We start from the raw sequence: 25,211 nt of genomic DNA, 5'->3' as shown, positions 1-25,211 counted from the left end.
GGCTACAAAGACGATTATGACACAGTCTCCTCCCCAAAGTGTGTACACACCTGCGGGGGCCAAGTGCAGAAGCAGATAGTAGCACCAGCACGGATAAGGCACGGAGCTAAGGGAGCTTAAAGGGGTATGTAGATAGTCTTGTGGAGGGGCGGCGGTATCAGGGAGGACTTTCTGTAGGGGGTAACTTCCTGAGTGGTCCCGGTGAATCCACCCCAGGGCGGAACTGCCCGGTGGGTGCTGGAGATGCGCAGGTACTTGGGGCCACCCAGATGAGTACGGGGCAGGGGGGGGCGGTGGCAGGCAGGGTCGGACCCACGTGGAGCATCCCCTGAGCAGCACAGCTGTTATGGGACAAGGACGCTGGGAGCCCTCAGATAGGGAGCAGCTGGTGGAAGGTGGATTTGACAGGACCTAGAGGAGAAGCGTTCCGAAGCCCCTGCAGTAGCCCAGCTGAGAGAAGATCCAGCTGAGGCTGGACTTGGGGAAAGGAGGAGAAGGGGACAAAACCCAGCCATAGTTACAGGGCAACATGCTCAGGTAATTGGACGTGGGAGAGAGAAAAAGAGGAAGGAGGGAAGGAAAGGTCTTCTGTTTGGGGTTACCATAGACCACAGGGGAAGTAGTTGAAGGGCCCCTGTAGAGAGCTCTGGAGCCAACCAGAGACTCCTTGCCTGGGAGAAGGAAGGAAGACCCTCAAAGTGAAACCAGGACGTTTTTGAACACAGTTCAAAGGTGAAAAACAGAAACGTCCAGGACCTCTGTCCCTGAAGCTACCCCACTAGGCAATTCCAGAACAGCACTCCACTGCTAAGAAATTGTGCTAGGCAAGGAAGGGGTCTCTTCACACCCTGTGTAGCCCACAAATTTTAAGCATCACTTGAATTCTTTCAGATTAAATATGAATAGAAAATATTGTTTTCATTTACCCAAGTTCTACCAACAAAGCCGACAGGTAGCTTGAAATACCAAAGCATGCGTGTGGGCACAGTTCAGCATCTACCCTCCCAACCCCTTTCAGAGTATTTGGAGTAGAGGAAAGTAAAGAGAGGTTCAGGATTTATTAATTGCTGCTCTAGGGGAAGGGGGGATACTCTTCTAAGGGAGCAAGAAGTGCCAATCACTTTTGTTCTAGAGAGTGACTAAAAAACAGGTTCAGAACAGAATAAACAGAAAAGAGCTGCTTTTAACTAGACAAACACCACTTAAAGCACTGTTCTCCCTATCCACCTTAGCAAAAAACAAAACACAACAACCGTATTTGCATACAACTACAGCCTGCACGTCAAAATGCATATCAAGTAGGATGGTAAAAAAAAAAAAAAAAAAAAACCTGACCACATGTACAATTCATTTCCATCAGTACATTTTTCATTAATCCCATGATTTCCAGATGGAGGAGGGATGTAATTTTAAAAACCCTCCCCTTGAGAATCACTGACTGGGGGGGGAGGGGAGGGTGGTGGAGGAGACAGATGTTGCTGAGTTGGCTTCAAGGAGACTTAAGTGGATTCACTGGGTGCTTAGGTGTCAAGAACCCAGAGTGGAGGTCTAACTTGAATCTCAACTTTCTAGAAGTCAGAGCCAAAGAGAATATAGGAGGGTATGTAATCCCCATTCTTCAATAAAAAGCAGCATTTACATTTCTCTGGCACCTTATTGTAGGAAGGTTTAGTAGGTGTATCTTTATATAAGTAACTTAATAGACAGGTCTTTGACTATAGCTTTATAGAAAATCCAGAAATATTTTTCAAATGTTTCTTTTATTGTAACTATTTAAAAAGCCCAACAGCATGAGGTTTTATTAGGATATAATTATGATCCTCCTGTCTTGAGGAAACACAGATAATAAGGTCTAGGTAAGTTGTTTCTTGCTAACATGGAGATTGAACTCAGGATCTGCGAGAATTAATATTTAACACACCCATTAGCTATTTTTCCCCAACTACCAGAAGGCTCAACTGAGCTGCTAGCAAGTATCAGAACAGAGCAAATTCCTGGTTGAATTTTCTGACAAGTATCTGAAGTGCTGACTTCCGGTGTTGTTCATGCATATGTGCTGTTTAGGTACTAAATATGCAGGTGGAAAAATTAGTGTTATTAAAAAAACTGATTTGGCCCATGGATAAAAGAGTGAGTGGTCTGAAAAGTTTACATTTTTATTATCTGATGAGACAAGAAAGTATCGGTGATTAGTAATAGAAAAGCACCTCAAACCTTCTTATTCATTGTGCAAGACAATAATCTGAAAAACCACATTCTAAAAGAATAAAAGGTTTTGCCTAGGAATTACTAGATCTATAGTTTGGTGTTACACGTAGAGGAATAAAGGGTAGAAACATTTTTGAAAATGGGTAAAATACCCGTCTGAGTCTATTTAAAGAAAACAAGTCCTGAGAAGCTATTTCAGATCAATTATTTGGTGACAGTGGGGATGGGGGCACACTGTGCAACATGGCTAACAATTCTGGGAAATGAATGTTTCTCTAAGACCTCTTTTACCTTTAGGTAACTGATCTGAGGTTTTCAAAAGGCCAGACCCACTGGACCCGTGCTTGGAAGACTCTCTACTCTACAAAACTTTCAGAGCTTGTTATCAGATTATAGACTTTTTTCCCTTCTATTTCTCTTAACATACCAAACATCTCCGTATCCCAGTACTAATTAGGAAGTTTCTACTTACAAAACACCTGACGCCAACGGCGTGGGTTTTCCAAACAAGCCAGTCTCCAGTTCTCTGCATACGCCAAGTAGGTGTCCTAAGGTTTGATTATGACACTACACACCCAGAGTTAGTGCAGACCCTACAGGTTGAGGGCTCAGTCCCACAAGGCTGCTTCCCACCTGAGATGCCACTCACGAGTCCCAAGTGGTCACCGGTACCAGTGGACTACAGATCAGGGGCGCCCACAGCTCTCTCCTGAAGTTCGATAATTTGCTTTAATGGTTTACAGAACTCAGAGAAACACTTTACTTACCATTACCGCTGTATTCTAAAAACTATGGTTCAGGAACAGCCACATGGAAGAGATGCACGTGGGGAAGAGAGGGTACGAGGAGAGGGTGAAGAGCTTCCACGCCTTCTCCGGGCACATTACCCTTACAGCACCTTGATGTGCTCACCAACCCAAAAGCTCCCCCAATCCTGTTGTTTAGGGTTTTTATAGAGGTTCCATTCCCAAGGCACGATTGATTAAATCACTGGCCATTGGTGATTAACTCAACCTCCAGCCCCTCTCCCAGTGACCCTTTCTTGAGGTTGTGGCTGGGGCTGAAATTTCAACCCCTCTAATCGCACGGATGGTTCCTCTGGCAAATAGCTGCCTCGTGAGGCTATCTGGGGGGCCTAAGGAGAGTGACCTCATTAGTATGGACTCAGGTGTGGTTGAATGGGGCTTATTATGAATAACAAAAGACACTCCTCTCCAACCCCCCAGAAAATACCAAAGGTTTTAGAAGCTCTTGTATCAGGAACTTGGGAACAAAGACCAAATATATATTTATTATTATATCACAACATCTTGCCTTTATTATTGGCTGAGCCCTTTAGATTCTCCCTTGCCCCTGCCAAATCTAAAGTTGCTTGCTTATAAAAGTTTTCCACTCAAGTCTGTAGTTTATTACTCAGTATTACTTGAGAGGAGACCTAAAAATTTTTCCTGGGATTTTAGTTTCCCAGAAATTTTTATCAAAGAAAGGGTGTTACCATTACCATTACATGGTTCTCCATCCAAGGTATATTGAGGCTTTTGGCTTGTCTGTGTTAGAGGGAGAAGATCTCCCAGGTGAAGCTTTAAGTAAAATCTTGAAATTATTTTAACTAGAAATGGTTATTTATGCTATCAGAGAGCCCTGTTAACCTCAGGACTGTAGTCTTATCTATCCAGTTGGTGTGTAAACAGACTTGGAAACAAAAGTGTCAACACTTGATAGAAATTTGAGGTTGATCATTTTCTTAAATGGCATTAAAAGTACACAAAAAAGGGCCAATTATTAAACTATCCAAACCCTGACTCCTTGAAATGACACCACAGTTATTGCACCTAGAAATTCCACAGTAATATTGGGTTGTAACAAGTTAATTTGACCACGTTGCGGTAGCAATCCTTATGAAAAAAATAGTCAATGAGGAATCAATCTTCTCCGTTCTTATTTACTGTGGCTGAATTACTGGCCAACCTGTTGCAAATCTGACTTTACAACCTCCTATTATTAAGTCCGTTAATGGATATGCAATATATATAGCTTTCAGAGGCCATCAAATTGGTTCCAGACACATGTGGGATAAATGATTCTGGCAAGATAACATATGTACACACACATTCAGACATTCTAGGCAGGTCTCAACTTGGAACAAGACGAATGTTAGGAGAAATAACTTCTTTTATGTGTCTGGAAGCCCAGATGCACTTGTGTTAACCCTAATCAGACGGCTAGTCCTCAAGAATCTTCCCTAGATGACTCTGCCAGAAGGCCGCAAAAGAAAATCAAGCCAGAATGCTCACACCCAAGGCTGATTTTAATAAAAACCAGGCTTCTTGTAAACAAATGATGTTAATATCCTCAGTGAGGTTAAGGCAAATTCTTCGCTCCTGCCCCAACTTCCTACTAGGTTCTGAGAAAAGCCCTTTTGGTTAGTTTCTGTATCTGTAAAACCAAGATCATAATGGCACCTGCTTCTTAGGGTTCTAGTTAGGATTATATACATTAAGTAAAGCTTAGAGCATATAGTGTCCCGAGTGTTCTCTATTTTCATTTCTACCATGGCCTTAGTCCGTACACCACAGATTGTTTAGGAGTCCAGCATTGTCCGTAGTTTATATTCAGGACACTGGAAATTTTATCCACAGGACTGAACAGTATTAAATCAATCTAATGATCAAATGAGAAATGTTGGAGACAGCTTATTCTAGACATGATTTAATCAATGATAAGTCTTTTCCTTTCTTTAAATAACAGAGAGCAACACTGTCCCAGAACTCTGTCGGAGGCTAGGCATATAGTAATGAGGATCTAAACCACATACTTTGTGTTGCAAGGCGCAGTAATATTAAGTGTGGGGCTCGAAGCACATAACCTCCATCTAAGGCCTAGGCTCTGTGTGGGAGGAGAGGTCCAGTCCTCCAGCAGGAAAGCCCCCATCCTAGAAGGCAACTCAAAGATGCTACAATCAACCGGGCCACCATCGCCTCATCGTCTTCTCGGCCTTCCTTCTTAGGCTTTGAGGTGTGTATGTGTGTGTGTGTGTGTGTGTGTGTGTGTGTGTGTGTTAATGACCAAGGACTTAGTCTTCTGTAACACAATATTAACACCTTCGATTTATAAGATTTATAAATCCAGTAGTGCAAGTCTGCCAATTTTGTTATTATTCAAGATTGTCTCTTGCAATTCTAAGTTCTTTGTATTTTCATATAAATTTTAGAATCAGCTTGTTAACTTCTACCAAAAAAGAAAAAAAAAGCCTATTGAGATTTTGATTGAGATTGTACTGAAACAAAAGATCAATTTGGGGAATATATTAGCCTCTTAACACTGAGTGTTCTAATCCATGGACATGATTTACTTCTCATTTAATTTCTTTCTAGGTTGCTGCTGTAGTTCATTTCAATTCGAGGCAATTTCAGATATCTTGCTTAGGGATTTAAGCCCCTACGCCCCAGCCAGGCTTAGGCATCTAAGACCACGAGGTCTCTCTGCTCTTTCACCTAGCCTGCAACTTTTCCTAGGCCATTGAGTCAGGCCCAGTCTAGCGGGGGAGAACCGACTCTGCATTTGAGGCCCTTCCATGCTAATCCATACATGGCTTAAAAAAGTTTGGCTGGTTTCTCCTTGTCTCAGAAGTTCCTTTACTTGTGCATATGGAAGGCTGGCTCCTCTTCCTGCCGGTCCCCAAAGTTGAAAAATGCCACCGGGCATCAAAGTGCCCTCTGGTCTCTACATACTTAGGAAAGAGTAGTCCATCTCTAGAATTTAATTCTTTTGGCCTTCTTTGCATCCACAACTCTCTGGTGGCTTCAAGAAAAAAAATGCAATGTTTTAAAATATTTTTTCTTAGTGTTCTTTCAGTGTTTATGGTAAGAGCGATCTTTTGCAATCTTCTCCATTCTACCTGGAAATAGAATCAAGACAGGGATTTTAAAAAAACTGAAATTAGACAATCTTTTTTCTTTTCATATAAGTCAACCTGTTAGGAGGAGTCTATACTTGAATTCATCTCCCAACACGAAACACAAAAACCTACATTTCATGCCCTGTTAGAATGTCAAGCCCTAGATTGAATCAACTAAGCTTAAATTTTATCTCTCTTAAGGATATGGAATCTCATGGCAAGTAAACAGATTTTTTTTCTTTTCCCAATATTTCAGATTTTGAATACTTGAACTTTCCATCAACACAATGTCATATGACATCATAAAATCAGTAGGACGTGCACCTAGAATTCATCAGAAAGGTGATCCACAACAGGCCTCTGGTAGAACATTTTTCATTGATGCTTCTCATCAGAACTTGACTACCATTCCCTCAGAGATCTTAGAATTAGAAGACTTAGAAGAAGCGCATCTGGAAAACAACCAGCTTGAAGCAATCCCCCAAGGGATTCAGCGTTTAAAGAACGCCCGGATCCTCTACCTGAACAAGAACAAGCTGAGCGAGCTGTGCCCGGAGCTGGGCAAGCTGAGCAGCTTGGAGGGCCTGGACCTGAGCCACAACCCGCTGCTGCCCTCGTCCCTTCCAGTCCTGAGCGGCCTGCGCGCGCTGCGCGAGCTGCGCCTCTACCACACCCGCCTGGCCGACATCCCCATCGCCATCTGCAAACTCCTGCACCACCTCGAGCTGCTCGGGCTGACCGGCAACGACCTGAAGTCTCTGCCCAGGGAAATAGTGAACCAGACCAAACTGAGGGAGATCTACCTGAAGCAAAACCAATTTGAAGTCTTTCCTGCGGAGCTCTGTGTTCTCTACAACCTGGAGATCATTGACCTGGATGAGAACAAACTAACTGTCATCCCAGAAGAGATTGGGAGCCTGACGAGGCTGCTGAAGTTCTATGTCGCTTGTAACAGCCTGCCCGTTCTCCCCGAGTCGCTGGGCCACTGCCGCAAACTGTCGGTGCTGGATTTGTCCCACAACCGCCTCCACTCGATCCCGCACACCCTGGCCGAGCTAACGGGGATGACGGAGATCGGGCTGAGCGGCAACCACCTGGAGAAGGTGCCGCGCTTCATCTGCAAGTGGACCTCGTTGCACCTGCTCTACCTCTGCAACACTGGCCTGCGGGGGCTGCGGCGCTCCTTCCGGCGGCTGGTCAGCTTGCGCTTCCTGGATCTCAGCCAGAACCATCTGGAGCGCTGTCCGTCGGAGATCGGTGCGCTGAAGAACCTGGAAGTCCTGGCGCTGGAGGATAATAAGATACGGCAGGTACTGATTCCTTTCCTGGCTGTCACGGTGCTTCCACAAGGCTTTTCCTACCCCTGAGCTGGTGTTGATGTCTTCATTTTGTTGTGGGTGCTATTATCCCCAGTGATACATGGGGAAGGCGAGGCACGGGGAGCTTAACTGACTTCCCGAGGCCACACCCCTGTACAAGACGGAGCCGCGTTCCAACCCAGAGCGCCTGGGCCCCAGAGTCTGTATTCTGAACTGAGACCACCTCCTAACGGGGGTTCCTCACACGGCAGGGGTTTTTCCTGACACCTACGACCTCAGGCCTTAATGTTCCACTCTGGTGAACTGCAAAAGCAGTCCCTAAAGAAACTCCATCCCATGTGTGCAGGGTGGCGTGTGCAAAAATGTTCATCATAGCGCTATTGACAGTCAGGGAAGTATGGGAGCGATGAGCAAACAGATGGTGCTATGTTCATAAAATTAAAAAACCCTACAATAATTTAACTGAACTAGAGCAGTATGTGCTCTACCTGTGGGGCAGGTAGACCTCAAAATTGTGGTGTTTATTAAAAAGGAAAACACCAAATTGCAGAACCTGACACTATAAATTCTTACACAAAACTATATACATACACACACAACACCTACTTTGTGGATATGTATATATGTAATAAAAGTATAAAACATATGAACTAGGAAAAAATTCGCTCAATTCTTAATAGTGGCTGCCGGTGGGAAGAGGAAGGAAGTGAAGGAAATGAGGAGGGGGTCACCAGGGAGCTCAGTTTTAATTGCAGCATTTCATTTTATTGATTTGAAAATTCTTTTTATTTGAGTAGAGTTGACACGAATTTCATTTTATTAACAAATGGTTTGGGTGGTGCATACACATGTGTTTGTTTCTTTATTATTTTTTTATAAAGATTATAGAGAGAGACACAGCGAGAGAGGGAACACAAGCAGGGGGAGTGGGAGAGGGAGAAGCAGGCTTCCCGCCGAGCAGGGAGCCCGATGCGGGGCTCCATCCCAGGACCCTGGGATCATGACCGAAGGGAGACGCCTAACGACTGAGCCACCCAGACGCCCCTCTTTATTTTTAATATTTGAAAATTAAAAAGAACAGTTCTGTTACAAATGTAGAGGGAGAAATCAGGAGATTTGGAAATCCACGACTGTAATCGAGTAATAGGTCTGCTTTTCCTGGCCATGGACGCGGATCTCCTGTGCTCACCATACTTTATTCTAGTCCTAGGCCTTAAAGGTTTGTTAGGGGTGTTTTTGTTTTTGTTTAATCTCTTACTCGATTTTTCATTTAGAACTTCGTGGGGGGTGCTGTTGTTTTTCCTAGTCGCTATAGTTTTAAAACTGCCTTTCAGGAAGTAACCATTCTGATGGTAATTTAGGATTTAGAAAGAGAATCTAGGGCTTGATCTCCACTGGAGGATTTCAGAGGTTTATCAGAGGCCCTCTGCCCATCCCCCCAGCTATTCCACCACTGAGGCAAGAAATTTCTTTTACAGTGGACAAAGTCTGTCCAGTTCTACACTGGGAGTGAAAGCCTCAAAATAGAAAGTGCCCTTGGGAAGAATAACAAATTGACTTAATTCCTACTGAGTCTTGAATGATAAGTAATCCTTTCCTGTGAGACTTTTTCAGAGATCAGAATAGAGGAGGGAATCACACACAGATGGCGCCTTAATAGAGATAAGCCTCATCCAATGCCAGGTTTTACCACAAGTCAAGCTGTGCTGAAATGTGGACATGTTCAATATTATTGTGTTGAATGTGAAAATCTCTATGTACCATTGCTTGTTATTCTTCAGTTCTTACGAAGGTATTTCTGTGGTTTTTTGTCTTCTTCTCTCATTTCCTCTTATGCTAATCCCTCCAGTAACTTCCCCGTGCATCTCTCTGTATAATGACACATAGTTTTTAAGCCAGCTCCTTACCTCTCCTACCCGAAAGACTTACCTGATGGGTTTCTGGCTCTTTGAGCCTGGCCAGTAGCTCTTTCTTGCCTAGGTGGGTGCAAAAATAGCTGGCTTTCAGTGTGTATCTAGATGGATTTTATTTGTATGGTACATTTCTGTTACGGGACAACTCAACCTCAAAATGACTAAAGCTCAGTTAGAGTATCCATAATGATTGTCCTCATTTGATGCTCTGTAGGTTTTCTGTACATCCAGATTTATTCCTGCTACTTTAATGTGACTGTAATGGGATTAATTATTGGATCTTGAATATCCTGAAAAAAAAGTCTAAACATTAAATGTGCTTTGAAAAAGAAAAGCTAAACCTATGAGCTAACTGAACAGCAGTAAGAGGAACATCACTGGGTTATAATGAAGGGGTTAGATTGAAAAACCTTTTCCTATTATTTTGGACTGCACTGATGCAGATGATTTGTATTAAAGGGATCTAAGTGCCTGATGAAGAATTGTGAAATGGCCAAGAAGGAAAACTTAAACATCAGTTTCTCTGGAGATTGACTTCCTCTGATTAAAAAAATAAATAAAACTATACACATTTTATAGCATTTTTAGGAAAATGAGCCCTCACCCTACACAATGAAGAGAAAAATATCTTATGGAAGATTGTGGGTGTGTGAGACTTACTGTTATGTTGTCCCTCTAAGGGGCTTTCTTTTGACCTACTCCCCAATTATTTATCTATCCCCCCATCTATGGAGAGATCAGGCTGAGTTGAACTGTAACCATTCTCATGAAGAAGAGAGGAATGGGTGGAGGAGAAGCCAGGGCTTAGGACAGGCAACTGTGGGGAATGATTTCCCCGTTAGGAGTAAAGCCAGATAAAGGAAGGTGGTTCAAAGTGAGTTAAGAAGCTCTTGAGATATGTAGCTGGGCTTTTTTTTGTCTATAAGAGAATAGGTGTCTCTGTAACATAATCAATAGGGAGACTGTCGCACATTTTAAGAATGAGATTTTTCCATGTGGTTCTAGAGGGCCAGAAAGAGACCAATAGGTGAACATAATAGTGACACAAATTTTGACTTGACAGAAGAAGGAAATCTGATGATTAGAGGTCCCCATCCAAGTAATAAGCTTTTCATTCCAGGAGGTGGTATTTAAATGTATGCTGGATGGCTACTGTGGAATATATTCACCCATCCTATTAAAGGACTAGAATAGATAACCTTTCTAAGGCCTCCTAAGCCTGACAGTCTGGGAGTCTGGGAAATGGCTACCCAATACCTACAAAGGGCACATAAGCCTTGATGTTCATTGGAGGGCAGAATATGATAAGATAAAAATCACAGTAGTCTTCACTGTTTGCTTCCAACTGAGATTTTAAGATTTTATTTATTTGAGAGAGAGAGGAGGAGCAGGGGGAGAGGCAAAGGGGGAGGGAGAAACAGACTCCCCACTGAGCAGAGAGCCTGACATGGGATCCCAGGACTCTGGGATCATGACCTGAGCTGAAGGCAGACACTTAACCAACTAAGCCACCCAGGTGTCCCCAACTGAGAATTCAACTGAAGTTTCTAAATTGCTGACCTAAAGCCTTTCAGGGTGAGAGGTCATGTTCCTAAATTGATCAGTTCCAATAACTGAACTTATTAATATTATAGTTGCAATATTACACTAAAAACGTTAGTACTTTTTCAGTTTTGTCAAGCATTTGCTACACTACAGCTCAAAAATTTGCAATAACGTAGGTTAAAAATTGCTTCAATTTAAAGCAGTGCCTAAAAGTGAAGAGCAGAGAGGCTTGGGGAAAGAGTGGGACTCTAGACTTTAGATCTACAAGTATAAATACTCTATATGCAAACATGTGTGCCAACTTTTCACCAGTAGGAATTGCTAAATTGCTCTACTTTATGTTTATCAATTGGCCTCAAAACTAAAAACCCCATTTATTATCTTACTTTTTAAAATAACCTTGACCTGAAACTTATCTTTTTGGAATACTTCTAGTTACCGTCAGACTTCGGTTCACTTTCAAAGCTGAAGATGCTTGGATTAACAGGAAATCAGTTCCTTTCATTTCCAGAAGAAATCCTTTCTTTAGAGTCTTTAGAGAAATTATACATTGGGCAAGACCAGGGAGCCAAGTTCACCTCTTTGCCAGAACACATTAGTAAACTACAGGTAAGCCTCCCCAAACGAGTAGGCAAAGAAGTACGTGCCCACTGATTCCTTCAGTTGGCTGATCCTGAGAAAACATGGTGGTGTCCCCATAGGCTGCCTGTGGAATCATCCATACTAGATTTCCAACCCCAAACAAGCAGTAATTCTAACACCGTTTTCCTGAGCCCCTGGATCCATCCTCAAAGAACATAGCCAAGAGGCTATGCCATGCCATATTCCTTTCCACTGTGCGGTTTGGCATGTTTTATTTACAGAAATTGAGTCATTCTGCTTTCCGTTCGATTTCTACCTTTTTCTAAGAGGCCCCTGAAAATTTTACTATTTTGAAGTTAAAGTATCATACAGGTGACATGGCTAGGAGCCTGCATTTTGGATGGGGGGTCAAGGTGACCCCCCTCCCTGCATGACGGCAGGCAAATCAGGGTCTATTTAACATTGTTCCAGGTTCCTATGGAGATGGGTCCACAGCCCTGGGCTAAATCCTAGCAAAGCAACAAGATAACTTCATTCAAACTAGCCATACCCCTACGTCTCAATGTATGCATAAAGAATTGAGATTTTTCCCATGATTGTGGTACTTTGCACTCTTACTAACGATGAAATAGATGTGGCCGCGACACGCCCCCCCAAGTCGTGGAACTGAGCGATAGCATGCATAGCACCGGTACTTCTTACCTGTGACTCAGAGGTCCTGTTCTTGATTCTCCATTGCTTTGCCCTGTGTTCAGAACTCTTCTCATCATCTGGCTCCTTGACAGGCCATGCGACATTCTCTGAAATCTTTGGGTGAGATGCAAACACTACATTTTTGCTCAGCGGATTTGAAAATAGCTAACTTGTTATGTGCACATTTTGGTTACTTCAAACCTGGGTAGTGTTAGATTGACACTTGATGTGATTGCAGTTCTATATGAACTGCTGCAGATAATTAGCTATTGAAAGGGAGCAAATGATATATATAAATTATCACAATTATTTTTCCATAAAGCTCATGTGAAACAAACACTAGATTCCCATGTTTTCTTTTCCCTGCATAGATGGGAACCATGTCTAATGGTTTTACCCGAAAATAATTTTATGTTTTGATGATGGTTCTTTAAATAAGTATGTTTTTCCCTTGATCCCAATGCATAGTATCCCCCATTGAAAGAGTATGGGAACTCACCAGTGATTCTGGTTATTTTAATTCTTTTATCAATGTAAGGATCATTATGGTCTACTCTCATGCTTTTCAGAGTCTTAAAGAGCTGTATATAGAGAACAATCATCTGGAATACCTGCCCACCTCCTTGGGATCAATGCCTAACCTGGAAATTCTTGACTGCCGTCACAACCGGCTTAAGCAACTTCCAGATTCCATTTGCCAAGCACAAGGTGAGGAATCTTAGTAGATCCTCAGCCTAGTGAAGTGTGAGGTCAGCATTTCCCATGATGAAGCATTTCCCATTTCCTTGACTCACTAAAGACCAATCTCAATGTTTAGAGAGCGTAGCCCTACCCCATTACCTCCTTGCAGGCCTCACGGGTGAGACAGGGAAGGCCAGGCGCCTGATTAGTACAGCTAAGAACTTCACCAAGGCAGTTAGATTGTTTATTTGGAACTGAACAGAGAAGTAAATAGCACCTGCTAAGAAAATTAGCATTCATCCACACAGTCATTTTACCACTAATCATACTTTACTGCCTACCTACTACATGCCAGAATTTGGAGTTGGGGGTCCTGCAGCAAATGTGCATTAGGTCACTAAGTCACGTGAATAAAAGGAAAAGTGTTGACCCAGAGTGGTGAAATCAGCAAGGGAGGACTTTTGGAGCTGTATGATTGGCCTGAAGAATCATATACGATCCATATTTAAACACCCAAACATTTTACCCTAGGCTAAACCATTCTTTATTTGTACCTGTGTCAATCTCTCCATCCATTTGGCAGCCTTTTGCTGACCTTTCAGTGGGACCAAATAAAAAAGTGGTTTTTGCCGTAGAGTCGAGGGTGGGCATGCAGTACCCCTTAGTAATGCTCCTGACCATCCATTTTTTTCCTGTCCTTGGTCCCTGCAGGACTGAAACATTGTCAGATTTTTTCCGTGTGTACTATTTTTCTGTCTCTAATGCTTATATACACTGGCTCCAACACCTTTGAATTGTTATAAGGAAGAGAACTTGGTTTGCCTCGTTAAATCTGTGTCTTTTATTACATGACACAGCAGGAGACACACATTTCAAAGTAACTGGACTGAAGAATGCTAACTTTGGTTCTTCTTAAGATAAATCTATCATTAAAAACAAATTGTTTCAGCTTTGAAAGAATTACTGCTTGAAGACAACTTGATCACCTGTCTTCCAGAGAATTTAGATAGTCTGGTGAATCTAAAAGTTTTGACACTGGTGGACAACCCCCTGGATGACCCCCCAAAAGAAGTGTGTACTGAAGGCATCCAGGCTATATGGGCAGACTTCAAGAAAAAAAGAAACATGAAGATAATGGCAACAAAGGTAAAATCAGCAAAAATTCTGGCTAGCACATTCACAGTTGCTTTGGAGAAGGGCCAGTGGTAAACATATTACAGACTATTCTGGGACTGCTCTTTACACATCTATACCTTGTCCTTGTCGAGAGTAGACCCTCTTCCTTCCTTTTTATCCTCAGAATTAAGCAAGAGGATCTTTGAACATCATCTTAGCATTTTTGCATTTTCGTTCTCCAGCTCTTTGTCAGTTAAGAAGACAACAAACAGGCGAAAGAAACCCAAACTTCCAATCCCAAAGCAGTCTAAAATTCTTGGACTGTTCACTGGACGGAAACGCTTATGTTCACAAAGTCACTAAGATAAGGCTGAAAAATTAGAAATGAAAGTATTTATGGAGCAAGGCTGTAGAGACCAGAGTTCTGCTCTGCCACTAACTAGGATCAAAGGGCAAAGAGCCTTTAAAAGGGAGGCAGTGCAAAGAACTTTGTCATCTCCTCCTTGCCCGCCTAGCCCATGGAGATAATAGGATACCCCAGACAGGCCAGGCCAGGCCAGTGTCCATTTCAGTCAGGATTCAATATTCTTTATGCCAGTGGTCCAAGTCCCTCACGACCACCCTAGTCCTCCAACTAGCATCCCTGCTTCCACACCTGCTCACCTTACAGTATACCTTCCCCTCAGCAGTCAGACCAGTGCTGTTAAAATACAGGTGGGATCTTATCACTACTCTACTGAAATCCATGATTCTCTTTTTCACCTGAAGCAAGAGTGAGTCTTTGCTTTTGCAAGACCCTCTTTTGTCAATGGCCCTCAACCATATCAAACCTAACATCCTCTCTTTTATGATAAATAGTATGTGATACCTTCTTTACTCTTCTGAAATTAAACTCAGATAATATAACCTACCAAAACCCATCATTTTAACAAATGAAAATAATGCCTGAGCTGCAACATAAAGGAGAAAGGAAAGTAATTTATATTAAAATACTTATTTTAATATGTATATACTCAAGAATGGCTACACTGGAAGAATGAAAATAATATTTTTTGGATACTTCCTAGAAGTATTTTGAAAAACCATGTACCCTCTTGCACACTTTGAAACTGGTATTTAAATTCTTTTGCCACTAAGTTTAAATTATTGCAAAGGATTTACTTTTCAGTGAGTTTTAAATATTGACATCTTAAAATAGAGCTCTTAGATCAGTATTTTAAACATACTCAGTGGAATCTAAATACCATTATGATTTGATATGTCAGTTATATCAATTTACAAAATACTTGAGCAAGCTCTTATTTTATAGGCAGAAATTTTTTTTTTAGGATTTATTTGAGATTGTGTGTGTGTGTGTGTGTGTGTGTGTGTGTGTGTGTGTGTGTGTAGCTGAGTGGGGGATGGGCAGAGGAAGAGGGTGAAAGAATCTCTTAAGCAGACTCCATGCTGAGTGTGGAGCCCAAGGCTGGGTTCAGTCTCACAACCCATGAGATGGTGACCTGAGCCGATATCACCAGTCAGACTTGAGCCAACCATAGGCAGAAATTTTATATCCTTTCTTTTTCTTCTTGAACATGTATTTCTATTTCACTTTCCCCTAAGAATTGAGCTTAATGTTTTATATGTATAATTTTAAGTCATTTATAGATCACCTTTCATACTTTCAGGCAACACAAATATTTATACAAGTTAAGTTTTAAAATTAAAATTTTTTTCTGTGACCATAGGGTTTTTAATGTCCTGGATTAAGTCATATTACAATTATTAGTGGTATAAAATTGACCAAACTACTATAAAATCCATTACAAATTTTGGTATTTAATTATTTGACCTAGAGGACTTAGGGAAAATACATACACAAATGAGAAACTTTCCCCCATAGTTTATATATCCCTGCATAAATGTTACTTGTTGCTAGGGTTGACATCGGTTCTATTCCTACTTTTCATTTAACAGATGAGGCATTGAGAAACCTTGTTGACATAGATAAGTTGACAAGAATGGAAGAAGCCTTTGTGTGTGTGTGCGCCTATATTATTTTGTCTTAAATGGTAATGCTTCACACATCTTTGAACTTCTTCCAGATTTGTATCCCCAAAAATCAGATAGCGGGCTCATGGCTGGCAAATCAACTGGTCTTCTTTCAATTTTCTTGAAGGCAAAGAGCTGGGAACCACTTGCCTTATAAAAGAATTGGTTACCTAGTCTGTGAGGCCAACATCAATATTGCTAGTCTTTTATTATTGAAATATAATCAACATACAATTTTATGTTAGTTTCAGGTGCACAACATATTGACAATTCTTTGCATTACACAGTGCTCACCCCAAGTGTAGTCCCCATCTGTCACCATACGACATTATTACAATATTATTATGTTCCCTTATGCTGTACTTTTCATCTCCATGACTTACTTACTTTATAACTGGAAGTTTGTACCTCTTCATTCCTTCACCTGTTCTACTCATCCCACCACCCACCAACCACCCCCCCGCCCCCGGCAACCAACAGTTCTCTGTATTTTAAGAGTCTGTTTTATGTTGTTGTTGTTTGTTCGTGTGTCTTGTTTTTTCTATACTACTATTTTGTATTGTATTTGTGGTGTCCCAGAGGGTTTTGGAGTCTAGGGCAACACACCCGAGTCAGATTCACGTGGCTGAGAGGCGTGCCAGAGGGGCAGCCATGAAGCAGAGGTGGGAATGGAGAACCAGCAGTTGTGTTCCTCGGCAGATACATTGTAGGAAGGGGTGCATGTGGAAGTTGAAGCTCTGGATATGGATTGCCTCCAAACTATGCAAGCACGCACACCCTGGGAAAGTCTTTGTGCACTAGGGTGCACGTTCCACAATTGAAGACCACTAAACCTCAAGACAACAAAAAGCCCCGAAAGTCTAGAATGCCTCTAGGGGGCGGTACTGTTCCCCTGGAAAAACAGCATCCGAACTCCGGTGCGGCTTATCTCACTCCCCATCTCCTCCGTCCCATTTTCACGTCACAAACGGGTCCTTGGTGTTTTCCCAAAGTCCAAGCCTGCTCCTCCCTCTGCCCAGCGATGCTTCCCCCAGATATGGACAAGACTCCGGCCCTCACCTAGTTCATTCCCCCTCAAATATCCTCATACCTACCCTTGATCCACCTTATATAAAACAGCATCCCCCACCCACCTCATTCATTCATTTGTTCATTCATTCAGCAAATCCTTACTGAGCTTCTGCTATGTGCCAGGCACTGCTGTAGGCACCAAAAGTACATCAGTGAACAAAACAAATTTTTCTATCCTTATATTGCTTAATGTCTAGTATGATGGAAATAAAAACATGAAATATAAAACATAAAATTATATAGTCTGTTAGAAAGTGATAAGTGGCATTGGAAAAAAGTTTAAGCTAAGGGGAACTGAGATGCCCAGAAGTCGTGTGTGTGTGTGTGTGTGCGCATGCGTGTGTGTGTGTGTTGGGGGGTTGGGGGGGTTCGACTTAAATGAGATGGTCAGGGTTGGCCTCATTGGAAAAATGACTGGCTTAGTCAGCTCTGGCTTCCATAACACTATACCATAGACTGGGTGGCTCAAACAACAGAAATTTTCTCACAGTGCTAGAGGCGAGAGGTCCAGGATTAGGGTGCCAGCATGGTCAGCCTCTGGTGAGAGCTTTCTGTCTCACACGTGGCTGTCTTCTTGCTGTGCCCTCACAAGATAGAAGAGTAAGTTGTCTGGGGTCTCTTATAAGAGCACTAATCCCATCATGAAGACCCTACCTTCATGGGCACATCCATGCCTAATTACCACCCAAGGGCCCATCTCCAAAGACAATCACCTTTGGGGGTTAGGGCTTTTAATATGAGTTGGGGATGAGGGGAGACAGTTCAGTCCACAGCCATGCCAACTAAGCAAATACTTGAAGAGCCGGAGGGTAAACCATCTGAATATTGGGAAGAGCATTCCAGGCAGAAGCAGCGGCAAAAGCAAAGGCCTGAAGCTGAGGTTGTGCTTGGTGTGTCCGACTGTGAGCAGGCCCGCACAGCTGGAGCAGAGTGAGCTAGGGGAAGGAGCAAAGAGGTCCGTGTGGTCAAGAGGAAGGGAGCAGATCAGATAGGGCCTTGTAAGCCCATTGTAAGGACTTGAGCTTTTATTCAGAGAGAAGTGGGGAGGCACCGGGAGGTTCAGAGCCTACAACTAGGGCAGGGATGTTTCTGAGTAGGTGGGGGGAATAGGATCTCAGAAGGAGTGGGGGCTGGCTGTAGGTAGAAGCCCAGCAGTCCAGTGATGAGAGGGAGGGCAGATGCAGGCCCTCCTGATTCCCCTTACTGTGCACTATTGTCTCCGTGGCATTTACTACCAACTATCAAATCATACATTCCTGTGTTTGTCTCTTCTCGCTGCAGTGTGAGGTCTGGGACGTTGGCATTTAACTGCTCTTCCCTAAATGTCTACAGCAGTGCCTGGGACATAAAAGCACTGATTTTTTAAAATTTTTATTTTTTACATTTGCCAGGATGACTGGCCAATTGAGAGAGAAAATAAGGTGTAGAGTTCTAATATTCCATTCTTCACATCTTTTTTTTTTTAAGACTTTATTTATTTGACAGAGAGAGACACAGTGAGAGAGAGCACACAAGCAGGGGGAGTGGGAGAGGGAGAAGCAGGCTTCCTGCGGAGCAGGGAGCCCGATGTGAGGCTCGATCCCAGGCCCCTGGGATCATGACCTGAGCTGAAGGCAGACACCCAACGACTGAGCCACCCAGGTGCCCCGCTCTTCACATCTTTAAGACTACATACCAGAATGAAGAGATAAGCTTCCCCAGTCCTAAGTGATACCAGCTAATGCTGTTTGGGTTTATCTTGTTTTTAGATTCAGGCGTGGTGGCGTGGAACAATGGTCCAGAAAGGATTGGGGAGATTTGAAGAACTGCAAAAATTGCTAAAGAAAGGAAAGAATTCTCCAAAAGATAAGAAAGGAAAAAAGGATGTAAAAGGAAACACCACAAAGAAAAATAGGAAATAATTCTATAATGAATTGAGGTAATGAACCCTGTTGGATTAAGAAAGCAAAATATGTAGGAATTAGATGCCCACCACACTAAAATTATTCACAGAATTGTGATTATGTATAAAAATAAAGATTCTCACTTTATTGAAATATTTATAGATAAAATGATATGATGCCTGGGAACTGCAGCAGAATAATATCAGGTAGAGGTTAAGTGTGGGGGATCCCAATGAAACAGGATTGGCCATAAGTTGATAATTGTAGATGCATGTGATAGGTAAATGGAGGTTCATTGTACTATCCTGTCTACTTTAAAACTTTTTTTTCTTATTTTTTAAATACATTTATTCTTCTAGATAAATTTCATTATAATTTATGTATTAAAATCTTTAAGACTCCATTGGAGTTTTAATTGGAATTTAATTTAGTATACCTTGTATTTAGAGCATTGAGATCTTTCTTGAGAATATTATCTTTTTTTAAAATTTTTTATTATGTTAATCACCACGCATTACATCATTAGTTTTTGATGTAGTGTTCCATGATTCATTGTTTGTGCATAACACCCAGTGCTCCATGCAGAACGTGCCCTCTCTAATACCCATCACCAGGCTAACCCATCCCCCCACCCCCTAAAACTTTTTTTAAGTTTATTTATTTAGGTAATCTCTACCCCCAACGTGGGGCTCCAACTCATGACCCTGAGATCAAGAGTTGTATGCGTTTTGGACTGAGCCAGCCAGGCACCCCTAAAACTTTTAATTTTGAAATAGAGACTCATAGGAAGTTCCAAAGAAATGGACAGGGAGGTCCATGCACCCTTCACCCTCCCTCAGTGTGGACATTTTGCATAACTCTAATACGATACCAAAACCAGAAAATCTATATTGGTGCCATCAACCGAGCTTATTTGGATTCTATGGGTTGTAGGTGCACTTAGGTGTGTGCGTGGGTATGTGTGTGTAGTTCAATGCGGTTTTGTCACATGTAAGCTTTATGTAGCCATCACCACAAATCTCCCTCGTGCTATTCCTTTTAGTCACATCTACTGTCCACCCCATCTCCCGATCCCTAACCTTTTCTCCAGCTCTATAATTTTGTTATTTCAAGGATGTCATGTAAATGGAATCACATAATGTGTAACCTTTGGGGATTGGCTTTTTTACTCCACATAACTCGTCCATCCACATTGTTGCATGGATCAATTTGTTGCTGAGTAGTATCACCTAGTACCATAATTTGTTTAACCATCCACCCATTGAAGGATATTGGACTGTTCCCGGTTTTGGGCTAGTTGTTCATAGGCTTTGCATATGTTCATGGGAACATATGAGCAGAGGTACTCATGGAATTCATGGGAATGCCCAGAGAATGAAGAATACCATGATTGCCTAAAACATCCCCATCTACACTACCCAAAACCTTCTCATTCTGATGACTTTCTTTTGGAGTAATAATGATTTCAAATTCTACATGTCTTTCAAGCAATAATTGCAATATAAATTACCAGTGTAGCAACATCTTGTTGCCAAGCATAATTTGTTTAGAGTGTATCAGAATAGAAATGTGTGAGCAAACAAACACTTCTGCTGTGTAATGAGTTTCATGCTCCTACAAAAGATAACCAGAAATTTCAAAAATCACTTAGAGCAAGACAAAAACTTTAATCAATGAATTAAATAGATTTTACATAGAATATTCCATGCCAAAAAATGCCCAGAGCTAATGTTATTTTATTTTAGCAATAAAAGATTTTACTTTATTTTAATAAGATGTGTTTTTGATACTGGGTTTCGAAGTTTTGACCACTTTTAACTAAGAATTATATGTCTGTGACCATTATTAGTGTTCATGGTTTATATCTGAGATAAAAAGCACCAGAACATAAAATAATAAACCATGGAAGGTATACTTTGGGACAAAAATGCAAATAGATTACATAAAGACATATGTAATAGTAAAGATAGAATGAAACTATCATAGCTAGTGCCTTTCACATTAGAATTTCACACACACACTCACACATACACACATTCACACATGCTTATATTTAGAACATTTATCATGTAGGAAAAGAAGAGACAGAAAATTCCAGGTCAAGAAAAAAGGAAATGTGTTACCAGGATCTAAACATTTTTGGCAGGCCTTCTAAACAGTAAGTGAACTATATATCCAAAATAAATGAAACTCCATGGAAACATGTCATCCTTGTCATTAGAAAGTAAAGTTGTACTTATATTAGATTACCATATACATATTTGTAAGACTTTTGTAACATCAATCCCATTAAACATCCCAGAAGCTGATACTCCTTTGATTACACTAAAATTCATTCATGCTCTTTTCCTCCTCCAGGTAATGGTTTATAGCTTAGTTAAGCCTTGGGAAATCAGCTTACTGAAACTCACCAAGGTCAAAGTGAATGCTGCGTCTGTGATCTTGGTGAAAATGTTCTAGTTCTTCCTCCTGTGAAGTGGGGAGTTTCCATCTTTTCATTCCTATCTCTGTGATCTCCAAAAGTTTGGCAACAGCACATAACAAGTGTCTAAACCATTGTCCGCAATCCCGAGAAGTTGATGGCCGAAGGCTAATATCCAGCTCGGTCAACTCTGTGAGGAACCGCACATTTTGGCAGAAGATGGCCCATCCTGCATCACAGATGCTGTCATTATAACTCAGGTGGAGCTCCCGTAGCTTGGCCAGGTGACCTGTGTGTATTACTGATGCTGAAAAATAAAATCACACTAAATGCTAAAATGCACGAGTACTTTCTCCTGTGGCTGTTTGCCACTTCCAATAACACAGTCCTTCCAAGATTAGAAATGACAATATTGGTGCTTAGTAATGATTTGTTATTAGCGAGCAGCTTTATTCAGGACATCTGAAATCACTTTAGTACCAAATCTATTCTCTGCACATCCCAGATACAGCTTGAAAATTGTTTTGTTTTGTTTTTTTTCCTCTTTCCAAATCCCAACCCAAAGAATATCTTTTTTGCTCTTGGCTCCACTAGAGTCCCAGCTCTTCCTGCAGACTCTCTCTAGTTAAATGTGAGGAGTGATGGCTCTCTGGCTTTAACTGAGGACCATTTATAAATAGTCATCTTGCTGTTTAATACTGTTTAATTTTTCACTGCTCATTCAGTCATTCTTCATTCAACAAGTATTTAACTGAGCACTTTTCACGTGCAAAATACACGTGGGTAATTTCTTTTTTATTTTATTTTATTTATTTGAGAGAGAGAGCACAAGCAGAGGGAGGGGCGGGGGAGAAGCAGGTTCCTCGCTGAGCAGGGAGCCCGACATGGGACTCGATCCCAGGACCCTGAGATTATGCCCTGAGCCGAAGGCAGACACTTAACCAACTGAGCCACCCAGGCACCCCAACATGTGGGTAATTTCTAAGTCACCTTAGGGACCTCCAATTCACAGAACAATTTTCCCTTTGAAGAGCACATATCACAGTACTACCTAAAATGGCACTTAATAAATAATAGTGATGAAGCTAAGAAAAGATAGTAATGCTTGTAAGAGGGTATGGGAGAGCTACCCAAAGCAAGCAGCGCATGCTTCCCTTGCCAGCCAAATGCAGTGATGAACCACAGAGATCAGAGGAGTAGCATGGGATCTCAGAGCTGGCAGGGACCCTGGAGGTCTCCTCATTCAACCTCCAGATCAATGATCAGAGATGACTCTTTCACAGCTTCCCTACTGGTCACCAGCCGGCTCCCGCCTGAGGCACCCTTTCTGGTTGCCCCGATAGAGTGAGGTGGCTCTCAGCAGGAGAAAGCCCCCATCCTTTGGGTCCCTTTCTGCCTTCCAGTGATGTTCACCGATTGCCCCGCAGCCTGCTGAACACTTCAGCTCCTTCCTCACACCAGGCTTGCAATGTTGGACGACAGTCAGTTCCCCTCAAGTTCTCTCCCTTTAGGATTAATTGTGCCCTGAATCTTTCAGTCATTCTTCATGTGTCCTGGTTCCCAGAGCAAGCAGCATGCTCCATCCCCATTGCTTTCCTTTGCCCACAGTTTGGTGCATTCGAAAGCTTAGCATTCCGTACACTCAAGAGCTGCACTCCATTCATAGGTGTCCATGTTGATGTGTGTCTCTTCCTTTCTGCAGCATTACTCACCATGTTCTCAAGACCTGACTGTTAAAGACAATGTACATGCTTTTCCTTTTTACAATTTTTTCTACTATCGAAATTTGCAAGGGTACCAAAAGCAGACAGAATAGGAGCATAAACTCCCATGTCCCCATCATTGAGCTTCAACACTTACCTCCATCACACCAATCTTGTTCCACCTACTTCCCGCCCTTCTACTTTTTTTTTTTTTAGTACAGGCATTCCTCATTTTGTTGTACTTTGCTTTACTGTGCTTCACAGATGTTGCTTTTATTAAATTAACAAATTGAAGGTTTGTGGCAACACTGCATCAGGCATTTTTCCAACAGCATTTGCTCACTTTGTGTCTCTGTGTCACATTTTGGTAATTCTCACAATATTTCAAACTTTTTCCTTATTTGTTATGATGATCTGTGATTAGGATTTGCTGAAAGCTCAGATGATGGTTAGCACTTTTTAGCAAGAAAGTATTTTTTTTTTTTTAGGGGGAGTAGGGTCAGAGGGAAGGCAAGAGAGAGAATCCTAAGCAGGCTCCATGCCCAGTGGGGCTCAATCTCACACCCCTGAGATCATGACCAGAGCTGAGATCAAGAGTCAGATGCTAAACTGACTGAGCCACCCAGGCGCCCCACAATAAAGTATTTTTTAACTAAGGTATGTATATTTTTTTAGACATAATGAACTGCACGCTTAATAGACATAACTTTTGTATGTGCACATAACTTTTGTATGTACTGGGAAACCAGAAAATGTACTTGACTTGCCTTTTTGCAATATTTGCTTTATTGTGGTAGTCTGGAACCAAATCCACCGTATCTCTGAGATATAACTGTATTTTATTTTTATTTATTTATCCTACAATATTACTGACTATTCTCTACACTATACTTTTCATCTGCATGACTTATTTTTGTACGACTTAGTTCCCTTTATCTATTTCACCCATTCCCCACCCACCTCCTCTCTGGTAACTATAAGTTTGTTCTCTGCATTTAAGAGTCCATTTTTTGTCTTTTTTTTTTTTTTGTATTTTAGATTCCACATATAAATGAAATCATATAGTATTTGTCTTTCTCTGACTTATTTCACTTAGGATTATACCCTCTAGACCCAACCACGTTGTCACAAGTGGCAGGATCTCATTCTCGGGGCACCTGGCTGGCTCAGTCTATAGAGCATGTGACTCTACAAAAGTTCAAGATTGTTGAGTCAATGATCCCATTGTTGGGTCATGACTTTAAGCCCCATGTTAGGCATAAAGCTTACTTTAAAAATAAATAAATAAAATGTGTGTATCTTAAAAAAAGGATCTCATTCTTTTTTATGTCTGAGTAATATTCATGTGTGTGTGTGTGTACCACTCTTCTCTACCCATTCATCTATCTGTGGATACTTAGGTTGCTTCCATATCTTGGATATTGTAAATAATGCTGGTATAAACATAGGGGTGCATATATCTTTCCAAATTTGTTCCAAAACAAACAAAAATTTCTTTTCTTTGGCTAAGTACCCAGTGGTAGGATTACTGGATCGTTTGCTATTTCTGTTTTTAATTTTTTGAGGAACCTCCATATGGTTTTCCAGAATGGCTGCACCAATTTACACTTCCACCAACAGTGCATGAGGGTTACTTTTTTTCCACATCCTCTCCAAGACTTGCTATTTCTTGTCTTTTTTATTTTAGCCATTCTGAAGGTGATACTTCATAGTGTTGTAGGGTTTTTTTTTTTAAAGATTTTATTTTTAAGTATTCTCTATACCCAATGTCGTGCTCAAACATACAACCCTAAGATCAAGAGTCACATGCTCTACCGACTGAGCCAGCCAGCCGCTCTCTCATTGTGATTTTGATTTGCATTCCCCTGATGATTAGTGATGTTGAGAATCTTTTCATGTGTCTGTTGGTCATCTATATGTCTTCTTTGGAAAAATGTCTCTGCAGTTCCTTTGCCTATTTTTAAATTGGATTATTTGGGTTTTTTTTTTTTGGTGTTGAATTGTATAAATTCTTTATATATTTTGGATATTAATGCCTTATTAAATATATCACTTGCAAGTATTTTCTCCCATTCAGTAAGTTGCTTTTTCATGTTTTTTGATGGTTTCCTTCATTGTTCAAAAGCTTTTCATTTTGTGTAGTTCC

The 25,211-nt window shown here is 41.5% G+C and overlaps 2 protein-coding genes across 10 annotated transcripts in view; one reads left to right on the top strand and one right to left on the bottom strand.

Moving 5' to 3' along the window:
* Positions 1-54: 54 nt before the first annotated feature.
* The window catches only part of LRRIQ4 (leucine rich repeats and IQ motif containing 4), a 27,818-nt gene continuing 2,661 nt past the window's right edge, over positions 55-25,211 (top strand). Inside the window, exons 1-7 of one of the 9 annotated variants that reach the window (XM_073877668.1) lie at positions 138-537; positions 6,363-7,416; positions 11,319-11,492; positions 12,728-12,866; positions 13,789-13,985; positions 18,806-18,975; positions 21,299-21,396. In XM_073877668.1, the coding sequence (XP_073733769.1) occupies positions 6,394-7,416; positions 11,319-11,492; positions 12,728-12,866; positions 13,789-13,985; positions 18,806-18,958 (1,686 nt within the window). In that variant the 5' untranslated portion in view covers positions 138-537; positions 6,363-6,393 and the 3' untranslated portion in view covers positions 18,959-18,975; positions 21,299-21,396. The other 8 variants (XM_073877607.1, XM_073877641.1, XM_073877686.1 and 5 more) reach the window with 8 other exon arrangements.
* LRRC31 (leucine rich repeat containing 31) overlaps positions 21,235-25,211 on the bottom strand; it is a 24,358-nt gene continuing 20,381 nt past the window's right edge. Inside the window, 1 exon segment of the mRNA XM_025869646.2 lies at positions 21,235-21,671. Within this exon segment, the coding sequence (XP_025725431.1) occupies positions 21,338-21,671 (334 nt within the window). The 3' untranslated portion in view covers positions 21,235-21,337.

This window comes from Callorhinus ursinus, unplaced genomic scaffold (assembly GCF_003265705.2).
Source record: "Callorhinus ursinus isolate GAN/ISIS: 27379988/994484 unplaced genomic scaffold, GSC_fseal_2.0 scaffold1, whole genome shotgun sequence".
Taxonomy (NCBI): domain Eukaryota; kingdom Metazoa; phylum Chordata; class Mammalia; order Carnivora; family Otariidae; genus Callorhinus; species Callorhinus ursinus.
The sequence above is the reverse complement of the archived record's forward strand: the minus strand, read 5'-3'. Positions and strand labels throughout refer to the sequence as shown.